We start from the raw sequence: 17441 nt of genomic DNA, 5'->3' as shown, positions 1-17441 counted from the left end.
CAATTCTTTCGCGCATTTGTACCATAAACTTATTCTGTCGCCAAACAAAAGGTGCTGGAGGGGGTGGAAATCCCCCCCCCCCCAAGCCACTGCCTAATTATCTAAGGGGCTGTTAGTATTAACACTATGGCTGTCGAAAGATTTAAAAAAATTACATCTCACCATAGATTTTCGCATTAACTTCGACTTCCATAGGCTTTTTAAATGGCAGAGTAGTTTTGAATACATACCGTAAAATGGGGTAACTTCGGTCAGCGGGGTAACTTTGGTCGGTCAAATATATTTTTTTAAATGGTCATATTTTCGTACAGCAATATTGTTTTAGTCGTACTTGGTGTCAATTTGTTATGAAATATATTTGGAAGAAATAAAAGTCGCTCATGTCCAAATTCCTCGGGATTTTTGACCAAAAATGAGCATTTTTATACATTTTTTCAGAAAAAATTAAAATCGATATTTGTGAGCAAGGATGTGTGCATGCTTGATAAATTTTGCAATGGGTCAAATGTCACAAAAAACCACAACTTGTCCATATACAGCGAAGATCAATTTTTTATATTTTTTTTTCTTCATCATGGAATGTAATACTCTGACCAAAGTTGCCCCAAATGCGGGGTAACTTTGGTCAGGCTATTTTTAACCCCTAGGGCACCCTTACAAAATTATTTAAAAATCTTTTTCAACTTCAAGGTGTAGAAGGGAACCCTAATGTCATAAAAAAGAGTTAATTAGAAAAAGAATTGGTTTTGTTTGGAAGCATTGGTTTAAAAACTCTGAAAAGTGCCCAAAGTTACCACATTTTACGGTAGGCCTTAAATCCGCTATATCCCCTAGAGGTTGAACTTAACTGCTTTTGAACTGTGTTTCGCAAACTCTCTGGGTCGACTCTATTTTTGAGCCACCCTGAATAAAATATGATTGAGGGCGCTGTCTAATTGACATTACACGTGACCTATGACCCCGTTTATCCGAATCCCGTAGATTTTTTTTCTCATTTCCCGCGAAAACAAAGCAATCAAAATTCGGTAAATACCGTGCATACTGATTAATTGATCAGGTAAGTCAACCTAATCTTATAAGAATACAAAATGATCTGTGTTATTATAAAAAATGTAGTTTCGTTTGATATCGAAGACATGCTTTTTAAGATTGTTAAATTTTGCAGTCGCCGATAACACTCGACTCGATGCATTGTACATGTGTATGTGTATACCTGTATACCTGTATACCTGTAGAGTTGGGCACTGCAAAAGGAAGGCTTTTTAGCCTTATAACGCCCGTCCATATTCACACATAACTTAATGCAATAGTACTGAATGCAATGGAAGGAGGGATATGTGATGTGAGAGCAGGATTTATCTGGATGTCCACATAATTTGGTCCTGTGCTGAAAACCCGGAGAAGCTAAACATGTCAATATGTTTGGTGAGAAACTCATCAATACCATTCTTGAAGATGTTGGTGGATTGGGCATGAACAACAGCTGCTGGGAGTTTGTTCCACACATTACACACTCTCTGTGAGAAGCAGTTTTGCCGTAACCTCGAAAAACATCTCTGCTTATTAATCTTCAGATCATGACCTCTCAGGCCTTCTACATTTCTCGTCATATCAAACATCTTCGAAACTTCAAGATCTTGTGGTTCATGCAGAATCTTGTATTGTTGGATGAGATCACCCCGAAGTTTTCTATAAGCCAGTGTTGGTAGATCCAAAAGAAGCAGTCTTGTAGCATATGGTATATCACGTAGTGATGGTACAATTTTCGTTGCCCTCCGCTGTACTTTCTCCAGTTTATCAATATCTCTCTTCAAGTAGGGGCTCCCTACACTATTCGCATACTCCAAATGCGGTCGAGCCATGGACTTGTATAGTGTCTTGAATACATGCTCATCCATGTGGTCAAAAGTTCTCTTAATCACACCAACAACTCTGGTTGCCTTATTTGCTATTGTTCCTATGTGCTTACCGAAGGTCAGTGTCTTATCAAACTGGACTCCAAGATCTTTTTCCTCATCAATTATCTTCAGGTCTCTCTTATCACTGCCATCATTCATACTGTAGGTGTAGTTTTCAGCATCTTTCCCATAGTGCAGTATGCCACACTTACTAACATTAAACTGTAACTGCCATCTAGCAGACCAATCACAAAGATGATCCAAATCTTCTTGCAGTCTATGACGATCAGCATCATTATTGACCGATGTGAACACCTTGGTGTCGTCAGCAAACATCATTACTAAACTGCTCACCACATTTGGCAGATCATTGATGTAAAGTATGAAAAGTATTGGCCCAAGGACACTGCCTTGTGGAATACCGCTTTTCACTGAGGCCCATGCTGACTTCTCTCCATTTACCGATACTCGTTGTCTGCGTCCAACCAGGAAACTTTCAATCCAGTGAATCAACTTGCCGTTTATCCCATGTGATTTGGCTTTCTTCAAAAGGCGCTGATGGGGAACTGAGTCAAAAGCCTTGCGGAAATCTAAATACACTACATCAATGTTAGCACCTTCTTCTAGTAGTTTTGTCCAAATCTCCATAATCTCTAGAAGTTGAGTTACGCACGAACGGCCTTGCCTAAACCCATGTTGCTCGTCTTTGATGACATTATGCTCCTTCATGAATGCCATGAGCTGGTTTCTTATCATTGATTCCATTATCTTACACACAATTGAGGTTAGACTGACTGGTCTATAATTTCCTGCATCAGCTGCACTACCTTTCTTAAAAATAGCTGTGACCTCTGCTTCTTTCCAAGCTTTAGGAACTTCTCCTGCATCCATTGACTTCCTGAAGATTACACTCAGTGGATAGGCAATCTCATTGCTTACTTCTTTCAACACTCTAGGGTGTAGGCCATCAGGCCCCGGCGATTTTGCAGGCTTAAGTTTCTGTAACTGCTTCAAAACTTCTTCGGCTTTAAAATCTACATCCTGGATTTTCTCTTCGCTAAACATGATATCAGGTTCTGGCATGTCATTTAAATCTTCATCAGTAAATACACTTGCAAAAAATGAGTTCAATATCTCTGCCTTTTCACTGTCTGCATGAGCGCATTGAACCATCATCCTTTTCAGGTCTTTTACACCAGACTTCACTTTACATTTTGACCTCACATATTTCCAAAATGCTTTGGGGTTATCCTTGGTTTCCTTTGCAAGCTTGCTTTCGTACAATCTCTTGGCTTTCCTTACAACTTTGGTCGCCTCATTTCTTGCATGAGTGTAATCCACATAGTGCTGGTAGTCCTTTGTTCTGGTATAGCGCTTCCAGGCATTGTATTTTTTCTTAACCTTCTGCATAGTATCTTTGCACATCCATAGTGGCTTGAACTTCTTCTGCTCTTTCTCACATCTGTTAGGTTTGGTCTTAGGAATGTGATTATCCATTGCATTCTTAAGTTTATTCTCAAAGAATATCCACGATTCGTTAACATCAAGGTTGCATAATTCTTCGTCCCAGACAATATTGCTTAGATCCTTTCTCAGTGAATCATATGCACCTTTGTTATATAAAAATCTTTCTTTATCTGTTTGGTCAGCTTCAATAGAGCAATCCATCGTGAAAAATAGGGTGACATGGTCACTCTTTCCAAGTGGGCTGCCGCTGGTTAAATTACTTATCAGCGTGTCGTCATTGGTAATAACTAGATCCAATAGGCTGCTCCTTTGTCCTATGCGGTATCTAGTGTCAAAATTGGTTATCTGGTGGAGGTAATTATCCTGCAGGCAATCTAGAAACAGAGAGCTTTCATGGTTGTCTCCTGCACTTGAAGTCCAAGACTCCCAATCAATTTCTGGGTGGTTGAAATCACCAACAACAAGTAGGTGGGAAAATGTCCTTCCACATACATCATTGATGAGATCCCATAATTTCTTATTATTTATGTCAGTAGAGTTTGGGCTTCTGTACACACATCCAATAAGAAGTCTATCTTCACCTTGCAGTCTAACTTCACACCACACATTTTCCTCAAAATCTGAAATCGTCAAATCTTCAACTAGCTTTGCATTTAAACTCTTGCTTAAATAAATGCATACTCCTCTTCCTGTAAGTCCTGAGATGAAACAATCATACCCATCTATTTCTAGCTCTGCTTTATCAATCTTCACCTCTACTTTGGGGTATATCTCAGTGACTGCAACTATGTCAGGCTTGGCAGAAGAGATTACTGCCATCAGTTCGCTTCTCTTGTTGAGAAGACTATCTGCATTTGTATACAAACAAGCAAGTCCATTCATATCTTGCATTTTATCATCAGGTGCTGTGCTGTGCTTCAAAACGGCATGACGGGGTGCTTAAAGGTGCAACATCAATCAACTCATGTACAATGTGCTTCCCGTCGTCTCTTATTTTCTTAGAATCATGATTAGCTTCGAAAAAGATCGCTGGCCACAGCTGTATCTTCTCCGCCACTTGAATATACTATCTCCTCTTCACTAGTATCTCCCTCTCTTTCCTTTCCATGTCTCTGCAATCTCATAACACTATGCCTCTGTGTACTTGATGTACGCTCCTTACGCTGAACTATAGCTCCTTTCTTTATCACTAAGTCGTCTTCACCGGCATCTCTACGCCTCTTTAGTTCATCACGTAAAATCTTGTTCTTCTCTCTCTCTTTGGGAGTCATATCTGGAGTGATGAAAACTTCATTCCATGTCAAAGTTTCTTTTAGATCCTTAGCATTTTTTAATGCTTGATACTTATTGGATACACTGTCCAGAGTAACCTTCAGTAGCCTACTTCTGTCTGGAACATATTTTCCCAATCTCACCACTGATGTTAGTGTAACATCTTTCACTTTAATAGTATTCAATACATCATCCACCTTGTCAATATCATCAGCAATTCTGTCTTTGGGTTCCTTTTGGTTAGACTCTGGTACATTATGGATAATAATGTTACATTTTCTTCTTTCTCTATCTCTATATTCTTCTACAGCTTGCTGCACTTTATCATCTATAGTGTCTTCTAACTTGTGGACTTTGGTGCTCAAAACATTGATATCTTCTCTGCATGATACTTGTTCTTCTTTCACTCCACTCATAATCTTGGTCAAGTTCTTGATTGTTGGAATTGCGTTAATACAGGATTTGCAAGTCCATACGAAACCGGGAATCTTGTTCTCCATAGCCAGGTCATACACGGTCTCTGGGACACCAGTACAAATCAAACAAGACCATACTCCACAAAACTCACATTGTAGTGCTTTAACATTCTCGTTGACTAGGCCTCCGCAACCTGCACATGTACAATCATCTTCATCCGCATTTTCATCTTGCCCTTGTACACTTTTGTTGTATTTTCTGGACTTGGATTTGGTCTGTCGTTGCTTTTGTCTCGTGGTTGGCTTCTGACTTGAAGTAAGAGGTACAGGTTCATGCATACTAATGCCCTTTTCCCGATGGGAGCCGGAAGCTGAAGTTTAAACAGTAGAGACCCTCTTGGATTTCCCTCTTGTAGTTGATCTCTTTGGTTTGGTTGAAGCTTGGCTATTCTGCATCTTGAACAATTCAATACAATGACAATGGTCTCATCAAACTCCGACTACACCGATGCTTCACGCTACTACACTGGCTGGGTAATAAAAGCTGGATTTACAACATCAATCTCTGACTACGCCGATGCTTCCCGCATGTATTACATTACAGGTGGACGCTAGTACTAAGTACTACATCAACTGGCTGTGCAACTGGCTTGGTAATAGAAACTGGATTTACTGCATCAATCTCTGACTACACCGATCCTTCACGTTAATACTACTACATCAAAAAAAAAAAAAAAAAAGCTAGATTTACTGCATCAATCTCTGACTACACCGATGCTTCACTACTACATCAACTGGCTGTGTATTGAAAGACTGGATTTACTGCATCAACCTCCGACTACACCGATGCTTCACGCTAATACTACTACATCAACTGGCTGGGTAATAAAAGCTGGATTTACTGCATCAATCTCTGACTACACCGATGCTTCACGCTAATACCACTACATCAACTGGCTTGGTAATATAAACTGGATTTACTGCATCAATCTCTGACTACACCGATGCTTCACGCTAATACTACTACATCAACTGGCTTGGTAATAAAAACTGGATTTACTGCATCAATCTCTGTCTACACCGATGCTTCACTACTACATCAACTGGCTGTGTATTGAAAGACTGGATTTACTGCATCAACCTCCGACTACACCGATGCTTCACGCTAATACTACTACATCAACTGACTGTAATGCAGTAAGCTTACCTATAAATCAAATGCAGTAAACCTTTGACGAGCGAGTATTGTTTGTTTGCATCGCGTATTTACTGCGTTGGACGCACTTGTCTCTGATTGGCTGCTGAGGCGATCTGCTGTTGCCGAGTGGAAATTTATGAATGAACTGTGCGCCGTACGCGTTGTTAGCGCCGAATTTGCAACATTTTTCCGGTAGTCGCGCTAGTCAAAGCCTCGAAGGTTTGCTGCATTTGACTATATACTTTCATTGTATCTTCCTTCTTTCCTTCCTTCCATATACGTGGAAGGAAGTATCAACGCACAGGCTTTACGTGCACAGTATACCTATGCACGATCCTGGAACCTAGGATTGATTGCAGATATCAGAACCAGGGATGGTGACGGTCCCCCTTCTCTTTTCGAATAGCTCTGACCTCTGTCACACTTAACGTGCACGAAATACTGCACATGGTAGGGTTTGAGTTTTGACTCTTCTTGTACACGGGACCAACGGCTTTACGTGACTTCCGAATCACGGATGTCGCACATCATCATGATCATGGGTGTTTCCACAGTAATGAGACCCCCCTAGGTTTTATTGCCCTAATTTAGGCCATTGTTAATCTTTATAAGTAAGGAGATAGCGAGCAAAAATTCAATGCCCTACCTACATTTTGATAATTTTGTCCACATAAATATAACGGTTGCAACACAATAACGGTTGTAACATGACTTTTGATGCACAATTCACAACAGATAAAACTAAAAGGTTGTATTTTGAAAAGTTGACCCTGTATGGTCTGTGCTATGGTTTTCCTTTAACATTATTGATTCCTTCAATACAAACCAAGTGTAGGTACTCTGTGATCCATATCAGGGTTAGGATGTGGGTACAAAGTCATAAGGTTGCAATGTGCGTCAATGTTACAACCGTGTTTTGAATTCTTCCTATAAATAGATGCCGTCAGTGGGGCGACGTGAGTTCACGGTGCCCGTTTCTACGTACGTACAGCATTCATGGCCCTATGGTGAGGAAGGAGTCTAGCCTAGGGCCATGATGTTTGGGGCTAGTTGACGTGCAGTTCCGCATCATGCATTACTTGGTGTTAATATTGGTGGCGTCTTGCAGCATAGTCTTGAAGCACTGAACTGCTGAAGCTGCTGTTTTTGTTTCTGGACAGGAGGGAGAGAGTTCCATTGAGGGATAGTGCAGGGATATCATTGGATATCTTTTCTGTAGCAGTCTTTGTTGGATTGGGGGATATTGTAATTCAAATTATGTGATGGGTACATAATAAAGTATTGGTAGGGAAATTGCCGGCCTGGATCGGAGATGACTGATTCACTGATATTGCTTGGCCTTGCTGGGATGAGTTTCTTTGAGGCTTGAAGATGGTGATTGAAGAAATAGACGGACGAATATCGATTCGTGTAACTGAATCATTTATTCTATTTCTACTATGATAGCCTCACGGCACGTTGGTTTATTGGCTGAGTGAGTGATTAGGTCCTGATTTGGTGTGAGTATGCACGGTCAATGAATCCCTAAGATTCATCACAATCAGTGATGAATGAGTTCTACGAGTTGTATCATACCATAAAGCTAGACAATGAATCTATAATCATGAATGATAGATTTTTATAATAACTAGCGGGATACCCGCGCTTCGCGCGGGTCCCCGCTAGATGGGAGCGTTCACCATAACAGGAATAATTACTGAACAGGTAGAATCATTGAAAAGGTACATTTTATTTTTCTAAACCTGTCTCTTCTTACACTTTCTTTTTTAGTTTCTTTTGCTTTAGCTTGTGAATTTCCGTTTCCATGTTATTTATTTATTTAACCTCGCTCCCATTATTTTCTAAATATGTTCTTTCTTACATTTCCTTTAGCTTCTTTGTTTATTTGCTGCTTGTGATTTCCCGTTTCCATGTTTTTTATTTAATTATGTTCTCATTATTTTAGCTTCTTTTTTCTTACATTTCCTGATTAGTTTCTTTTCTTGTTTGTTTTGTTCCCGTTTCATTTAGTTACTTTAACCCGTTGGCCTATTACTCGTACTTTTTTGTCCTCATTAAGTTAGGCGGGCAGCCTAACTTATTTCTTTCTTGCCATTTCTTTCTTCTTTAAGTTAGGCGGGCAGCCTAACTTATTTCTTTCTTTGCATTTCTTTCTTCTTTCTTCTCACAATTTGCTTCTTCTGCCACATCCTTGATCGGATTTCGACCAAACTCAGTCACAAGCAGTATTGGGTAGATGGCTACAAAAGTTATGGGGTTTTCAACGTCAAAGGTCATCCAGGGGTCACAGAGGTCAAAAAAGGTCATTTAACTGAAAAATGCTCCAATTGGGCTGAAATTTAAATACAATAATGCTTATGACTTTCTAAACATGTTTAAAATATTTTGATATCCATTTAAGGTCATTAAGGGGCCATAAAGGGGTCAAAGGTCAAGTTTTTCAAAGTGCTCCAATTGAGCTGAAATTTAAATGCAATGATCCTTATGACATTCTAAACATTTAAAACATATTATAAAATCCACTTAAGGTCATTAAGGGGTCATAAAGGGGTCAAAGGTCAAGTTTTTCAAAATGCTCCAATTGAGCTGACATTTATATGCAATGATCCTTATGATGTTCTGAGCATTTTAAAAACATTTAAAGATTCATTTAATGTTATTAGGGGGCAATAAAGGGGTCAAAGGTCAAGTTTTCAAAATGCTTCAATTGAGCTGAAATTTAAATGGCTACAAAAGTTATGGGTTGTTTAATGTCGGAGGTCATCCAAGGGGTCACAGGGGTCAAAAAAGGTCATGTTAACCGAAAATACTCCAATTGAGCTGAAATTTATATGCAATGATCCTTATGACATTCTAAACATGCTTAAAATATTTTAATATTCATTTAATGTCATTAAGGGTCATAAAGGGGTCAAAGGTCAAGTTTTTGAAAATGCTCCAATTGAGCTGGAATTTAAATGCTATGATCCTTATGACATTCTAAACAATTTAAACATATTTTTAATTCATAAAAGGTCATTAAGGGGACAAAGGGGTCAAAGGTCAAGATTTTCAAAATGCTCCAATTGAGCTGAAATTTAAATGCAATGATCCTTATGACATTCTAAACATGTTTAAAATAGTTTAAGATTCATTTAAGGTCATTAGGGGGCAATAAAGGGGTCAAAGGTCAAGTTTTCAAAATGCTTCAATTGAGCTGAAATTTAAATGCAATGATCCTTATCTTATCCAGCACAGTATTGCTGCTTCATCAGATCATCACAATCATCCGCCTAACTTACCTCGTGCCCTTGCAAAGGGCACAGTTGCTCTAGTTTTAATTTTCTTTTTCTTTATAGTACCGCTTCATGTTGTTTGTGCAACAAACATCTTTTTCCCGTATTTATTACGTCCTCTCATAGCGTGTCTGCAGACGTGTTTACCCGTTATCAATACTTATCATAATCCCGTGACCCGTCCATGTACCTTTTTGTCCTTTATTTTTCCTTCTTTCCGTATTATCATGTCCACTGGTCTCTGGCTCGCAGTCGCGTGGCTCTGCGCCGTTCGCGCCCATTGGCGTAGTGCTCATTACGCACGAGGCGCCGACGCGCTACCGGTCAGCTGCAGTGCCGCGTATGCTGACAACCGATTTTCATAACAAAAAACCCGTTTTACCCATATTTTCACTGTTTTTGCAGCCAATTCTTGACCGTTTTCAACCAAATAAAGTTTAAACACGTTTCCGTATATATTCCTCGATCTCCCGTATGAATTTGGCGACATTTGGATCGAAACTGACGGAGCCTTTATAGCGATACATACATACATAGATACATAGATACAACATTTCCCTATTTATAGTAAGATAAGGCCAAATGAAATAACATGTATATATCGTGTGGACTTTCTCAAAATTTGTTGAGCTGAGCAAGCCTCCCTCACAGTCAAACAGTCAAAAGAGAAATTGTCTCATTCTCACTGCTCTAGCCACAAATTAATGAAATTTGCTCACCATCCGAGGCAAAGCCTTCACATTCATGACATTTGAGCGAGAAATCTATCCATATCTATCTATCCACGGCAGCACGATAGTTACTGTGTGGATAGAAGATGGACTTCTCATGTTCTATCATAGAGTGTGGAAATATAAACGGTACCGGTACTTCAATTGTCGCCGATTTTAAAACTTATTCAGTCCCAGGTCAAGTTTGCTAATTAGTAATTTTTAAGAGGTTAAGATGCTAACAATTTGCCGACGTGTCATTTTCAGCTTTTTCAGGCGCTATACCCGTCGTAATCACCACTAATCGGCATTGTTTACTTCAGAATTTCTATTGATTTACATGGACATGGTGCATGACTGCATGGTGTCATATGCTTCACTAATTCTGACGCGTTTTGAGATAGCTCCATGTTCTATCCTCTTATCCATCGTCTGTTATAGTGGCCTGGATTGAGGATATATTTTTCTATCATCTTCATATTCGAGGCTAGAGATTTTCATTCAAAATCTAGTCGGACTCACTGAAGCATGACACAGTGTAAAGCAATTGAAGTTCAGAAGTAAACACACTATGAACACAGCCAATCACGACAGGTGATTGCATAAAAAATGTTGCTAAAATTGCACTTCAAAAAAATTTTAGGCTGTTCAAAAGAGGCAAATTTTACTCAAAAGATACAGTTGACTCATCGAAATAACTTCAACATTTCAGAAATAACATCTGTTGCAAAAAATGCAAATGTTGTCGTACAAAAAAAACGATAGCAATATACGGTATTCTAGCATCGTCGTCGAAAAATTATTGGTCATGAATCATGTCTGTTGAGCAAATATTAATGAAGTTTGGGTGTATGTTGCATTGCATGCTTGCCAAACTTGGCCTAAAAGTTATGACCAGGTGTACAGTGATTAATATGCATGCTGCCTTTTTTTATTGCGCAATCTGCAGTGTTAATTTTTTTTGGCCATTTTTTATGTAAATTTTATTAAGGATCAACTTTTCAGATAATAATAATAATAATATGTACCGTAGATTGGGGTGAATAGGGACAGTTTTGGCACTCTCTAGATTGTAGTTTTTTTCCTGTAGCCCCATGAGCCAAACTTTTGAGGGCATATTATGTCCACCCATGATGCCTTTAATCCACCATTATAAAAAATTGAATATATGTGGGGGTATATATTTTTTAAATACAATTTTGGTGTCCTATTGACCCCCGACTTGGGGTCAATAGGGACAGCACTGGTTTTGATAAGGAAAGTACAACTTTGAAGGAGTGTACTTGCATTTTTACCCCCACATGGAGGGAAAAGGGACACCAAGTGAGTTTTAAAAAACAATAGAAACATGTCAAGGTAATTCATACCATCATACATGTAACTGATTAAAATCTGATTTCTTGACAAACGTTGATCAGGCTCGTAAGTACAAAAAGAGGAGGGGTAGGGTGTGGTGGGGTAAGGATGGCTGGGGTAGGGTTCTGGGTGATAGGGAAGTAGGTGGGTAAGGTAGGGTGTTGGGGTAGTGGGATCAGGGTGGTGGGGCATAAGAAAAGGTATCATGGTGGTAGAGGTAGTGGATAGGGTGGTGGTGGTGGAGCAGTGGATAGGGTGGGGGGGTCGGGTATAGTGTGGTGGGGTAGATGGGTGGGGTAGGATGGTGGAGTGCTGGGGTAGGGTGTGGGGTAGTGAGTTCTGGCAGTGGCATGATAGTATTAGGGGTGGATGAGGGTGGTAGCCTGGGTAGGGTGGTGTGGTAGTGGGTTAGGGCGGTGGGGATGGTAGGTTTAATGAGGCTAGTGGGGTCAGGGTGTGGTATAGTGATTTAAGGGTGGTGGTGGTAGGGTTAAGGTGGTGGGGTAGGTTCATGAGGGTAGTGGGGTAAGGGTGGAGCAGGGTAGGGTGGTAGTGTAGGGTGTGGTGGGGTAAGGGTGGTTGTGGCAAGGGTGTCCCTATTCACCCCGTATTAGGTGACATTACCTGAAAAATATTTAAAAAATTGTAATAAAAATTCCTGTCAGAATTAATAAATAATCTTTTAGAGAAAGTTGTAAGACCTAACAGGCTAGGTCCTGGTGAATTTCCAGCTCATTTTCTAAAATAGTGGCCGTGGGAGCAGGAAAGTTTTGACCACCCCATTTTTTAGAACTTTTTTTAGATAATTTTATTTTGGACACCCTGTATCCTAAATTTATTCTTCAACATCTGCTGAACCATTTTCTGAACACTGTTTGATTGATCATTTAATATGTGGAAATAAAAAAAAAGAAGTGTTAACCAAATGTGAAAAAATGAGATTTCAAAAACTTTTCTCATGTTTGTCCCTATTCACCCCTGCGTCCCTATTCACCCCAATCTACGGTACACTTGTAAAGCGCGCAGATCCGCAAAAACGCTCGTGGCGCATACAGAGCAAAACAAAATATACCAGCAGGAAAAATGGAAACAAGGAACAAATGCAATCAACAATAGTACATTTCAAGATACATGAAGTAAAAAATAACATAGTAAACTACAAATTAATCCAGCTCATAAGCAAGTTCGAAAAAATGTTTCTTGAGTGAGGATTTAAATGACTCGATTGACGAGCAACTGCGAATAAAATTGGGAAGACTGTTCCATATGCGAGGGGCTGCCACAGAGAAGGCGCGATCACCCCATGACCGAGATGATTTAGGTTGAACAAGGAGGGTTTTATTTGCGGAGACGGAGACCGGGGCGAGAAGGGTTGTAAAAGTCAAGAAGTTCATATATGTATGGGGGAGCAATTCCATTGAAAACACGGTAAGCGAGCAACATAAGTTTGTATTTAAGCCGGAAGTTAACAGGGAGCCAGTGTAAGTCAAACAAAACAGGAGAGATGTGTTCAGAAGGTTTTGTACGGGTGACCAGTCTAGCAGCGGTATTTTGTTTGAGTTGGTCAATGGGATCCTTGGCAGGGTTGTAGCTACGCTTGGCGGTGGCGGGCGGACCCGCCTGGCATTCTTAATTTCCACCCGGCACTCAAGTTAATTTTGAGCACAAATACCCGGCACTCCAGTCTCAAATGTTTTAAAATCGATGAACAATCAGTATAAAAATTAGCAATTCTTATCAAAATTTCAATTTATTTTGCCATTTCATATAAATTTCACCCGGCACTAAAATTTCTCGTATTGAGAATGCAATTTGATCTGATGTGCTCTCAGGTCCCACAAAAAATACTGTACAAAACTACAAATGTTGCTATCTGATTCCTTGAAGGGTGATTCAAGATAATTTGGTCTGTTCACTGTACACATATGGCATTTAAAACAAAATGGGATACAAATTAAAATGGCTATATCGTGATAATCATTTCTTTTTTTATTTATTTTTTTACATAATTTGTCTAGTAAAGTGTAATTTTGCATTCCTGAGAAAAAATGAGTGGGGTAAGTTGAAAGGTCATGTATCTATGTGGTCAAAAATGTGGCTGGATGTTTAAATGGTGTATATTATGCAAGCTACAATGTATGTGGTTGTTGGTTGATGAGATACTCATGGTGTTAAGTTGCAAACAGGTTAGGAAATGGTACATTAAGGTCTAAATCGTGATCATATCTCTGTTCTATTTTTGTTGACAACCTTTTTTTAACTTTGCAACCTTTTATGATCATATTTCAGTCATTCAAAAACCAGATATTTTCATTTAACTGTACATACAGAGCTGTTTCAAAGTATAGTCAGCAGCCAGTTTGGTTCCACTCCCTCCACACAAACAGCCTGCCAATGATAACGAATGAGTTCTTTTTGATTGGCCAAACACTTTTCCCATGATGTCATCCACCATGTGCTGCTTGCCATCTGATTATTCAGCCATGAGTTCAACCCACTGGCAATCAAATTCCCAGATGTATCGTTTCTAATTACATTCTGTTTTAGACTTTGCATTATTACCCTCTTAGCCAACCAGAAATGGCGTATACATGGTCATTGGCAGACTGTTTGTGTAGAGGAAGCGTAACCAAATTGGCTGCGGAGGAGACTATTTCAAAGTATTGCATATTTGCGTTATGCAGGAGCATGAAAGTAGATGCCATGGCTTCAAATTTTCATGGTCATCCAGTGCTGTACGGTGCAAAAACTGATTGAGGAGCCAATGGCTCCTAACTTTATCAATTTAGGCACCCAAATTTTGCTCCCAAGTAAAAAAACAATTTTAAGTTTTTTTAGGCTTACTTCCATTTCCAGGTTCTACTACATGTAGGTTCATTAAAAGTATCAACTGCTGTTGGATTCCCTGATTTAATTGTTTCATCATCATCCTTCTTGTTTCCCAAAAGCTCCATCAAATAAAAAGTTTTTTTTGATTTTGACACCATCTTGAGTGCTTAAAAACAATCAAAACTTTTGACCTATCCTATATTATCATCCGTGTTTTGCATTTGCTGGCGATTAAAAGCTTCAACAGTTGGTCGCCATTGTCGCCATGGATTGAAGGTTTAGTCGCATCAGAAAAAATCTAGTCGCCACTGCGCCTAAAATGGTTGCACCGTACAGCACTGTGGTCATCCCTAGTATAAATCTGACATTGTTTTAAAGCTGCATGCGTGCAACAAGCTTGGTTCATGTGTTGCTTTCTCAGTCCAAATCAACTGGACCACAGAATTTGACTTGTAATGTAAAAAGCAAGGTGAATAATAGCGTAAACAGCTTATCAAATGGGGGAAATGAATTTAAAGAAATTAAGGAAAATGCAAAATAGTGCAAAAGAAATGTGATGGTGATGGCAAACTCAAATCTGTATAACCCTAGATTCAGTTAAGAGTTCAATTTCATAAAGGATTTTCCAAGCATTGTAAAGGCCTGACTTACTGAAATCCGGACTCAGGACTGTATTTGATTTGGGGACACTGGAGATCTGGAAGGGTGTGTTGCCATGGTGTATCAGAAAATAGGACAAAATTAGAAGTACATTTTGCCGCAAAAATATGATACCGGTACTTCCTTACATGCTTATGTAATGTTGAATTTGAACCCAAAATTGAGATGTATTTTGAGTGATTTTTGAATGATTTTAAGCTTGCCTCTGGGGTTTTTTGGAAAGTGCAATGGAGGACATCAAAAAGGCAACAGTACCGGTAGTCAAAAAACTTGATTTTTTATCATTCAAAAATCCGATCTATATGGAGACAAGATACAATGTTGAGTTGGGCTCTTGTGATGCATTAAGATCTTTATGATATTGTATCTTCTACACAGGACAAGTGGAATGGTGAATGTTGGTTGTAACTTGTAATGCACTGTAGTACACAGGGGCGGATTTAGGGGGGGGCGCAGCCGGCGTGCGCCCCCTCAATTTTTTTACTAGCAAAGGGCGCCGGTAACTTAAAAATACAAAAATTGTAAGAAATTTTTTTTAAAAAGGAACAAATATTAATTCGGCCATGAACAGCAAACAATGGGCCAAAACCGTTGAGTTTTCGAGGGGGTAACCCCCTTTAACACATTTTTTTCATCGTCGACCAAAAGGCGCCCCCTTTATCAAAAGTTCCTGGATCCGACCCTGGTACAAGAAGTCATGGTTTCATACTGTAATGCTGCTTGCATTTTCCTGCAAGTGGCAGTCACTCAGCGGCACATTGACTCTGAAAGCCAGTGTTTTGCCAATGGTTTGCCGCTGACATCAAAATTGTCATCAAAGTGCAAGTGGCATGACAATATAAAACCAGACATATACATAACTAGCTTGGGTACACATTATACATTCTGGCATGCGAAGCAGAACTTGGAATTTATGCATGGTGCATTGTGTTTGTTTTATTTGATGTATGTTACGTTACGTATTGATTTGTAACATGGTTGAAGCTAGTGTGGTTAATTTGGAGATGGTGCAAACCTGCAATTGGGTTGAATATTAATGTGCACAAAAACTACAATAATTTTCATACAAAATTACAAATAAACACAACACAAAATCAAAATCCTGACATCATAAATCAAAATCCTGACATCATAAATCAAAACCTGCTCATGTTATAACAATTTGATCGATACGGTTGGGTGCAGAATATTTTATTACAAATGTACCGGTACATACATGTAGGCCTATGGTCATAGCTCCAATTTGGTTCCATATTGCTACCAAATTGACAAAAATTGATACCAGTCTATTATGACATTTGGTCCATACATTTCAAATTAACAATTGAATAAACCGCTCTTGGTATGAGCACTTCAGATAATTGACAGGGGCTTCACATGGCAAGTGAGTTCAAGTTGTATGTCTAGCAATTCTGACTGATCATTTCAAATTTGCAAAATACTGGTATCAATCTTTGTCAATTTAGAGTTTGTTGTAGCAATTGGTAGCAAATTGGACCTAGCAAGATGCAGCACATGACCTTGTAAATCAATGTCATAACAATACATGAGCATTTATGATGGGTAATGTGAAGACTTTCGTTTTTAATTATGTTGTGTTTATCATATTAATTTTAAATCTTGTGCTTACAAATACAATGATGATCATACATGGACACATTTAAGCTACCAGTATTGCAGAAATGTACAGCTTGTAAATAGGCCTACAAGCTTGCATTTTGTGGGTTGCTGCAAAGATTAATAAAGGGACTCAGGGAGATTTAATCGGGGGGGGGGCACTCAACACAAATGACCATACGGGTATATGCTCCCCCGGAAAGACCCCCTTTTTGGGTTTCGCAGCTCCGAAAGACCCCCTATATTTGACCAAAATAAAGCTCCGAAAGACCCATGATTTTGATATTTTCAGCTGTAAAAGACCCAAAAATTGCTCATTCCTAATATTTCTTGTTTTTTCAGGCAATTTTCAACCAAAAAGCCAAGAAAGACCCTTGATTTTGACTTTTTGCAGCTCCAAAAGACCCCATTTTACTCGTTCACAGCCCGGTTCGCAGCTCGAAAGACCCCCTTTACGGTACGCCATCAGCTCCCAAAGACCCACCCCTCAAAATTCTGGGGAGCATACCCACCAAAATTTTTGATGTGCCCCGGATTTAATGCATCTAATTGCTTGGATTAATGCTTTTGCCTATTGGAGTAATGGTATAACATCATAATGCATGTAATCCAGTAGTGTCGTAATGGTAAATGCATGTTTGTTTTAGTCAATAAACCAATGCTGATCACAATAAAAATGATTTATGAGCCTGAAGTGAATCCAGAATAATTGCAGAACTAAGAGTACTTCAGCAGCTTGGGTG

General features: G+C 39.2%; 2 protein-coding genes across 4 annotated transcripts in view; one reads left to right on the top strand and one right to left on the bottom strand.

The window, feature by feature from the left end:
* Window positions 1-950: 950 nt before the first annotated feature.
* Window positions 951-17441, top strand: part of LOC140154909 (cohesin subunit SA-1-like) — a 50553-nt gene continuing 34062 nt past the window's right edge. The window contains exons 1-2 of one of the 3 annotated variants that reach the window (XM_072177570.1): window positions 953-1057; window positions 13611-13649. In XM_072177570.1, the coding sequence (XP_072033671.1) occupies window positions 13641-13649 (9 nt within the window). In that variant the 5' untranslated portion in view covers window positions 953-1057; window positions 13611-13640. Of the gene's footprint in view, window positions 1058-13610; window positions 13650-17441 lie in introns of all 3 variants that reach the window. The other 2 variants (XM_072177572.1, XM_072177571.1) reach the window with 2 other exon arrangements.
* Window positions 2987-4256, bottom strand: LOC140154152 (uncharacterized). Its single transcript, XM_072176758.1, has 2 exons — window positions 3123-4256; window positions 2987-2992 (listed from the first exon to the last, which is right to left on the bottom strand). The coding sequence occupies exons 1-2, from the start codon at window positions 4254-4256 to the stop codon at window positions 2987-2989; spliced, it is 1140 nt and encodes a 379-aa protein (XP_072032859.1).

This window comes from Amphiura filiformis, chromosome 6 (genome assembly GCF_039555335.1).
Source record: "Amphiura filiformis chromosome 6, Afil_fr2py, whole genome shotgun sequence".
NCBI lineage: Eukaryota > Metazoa > Echinodermata > Ophiuroidea > Amphilepidida > Amphiuridae > Amphiura > Amphiura filiformis.
The sequence above is the reverse complement of the archived record's forward strand: the minus strand, read 5'-3'. Positions and strand labels throughout refer to the sequence as shown.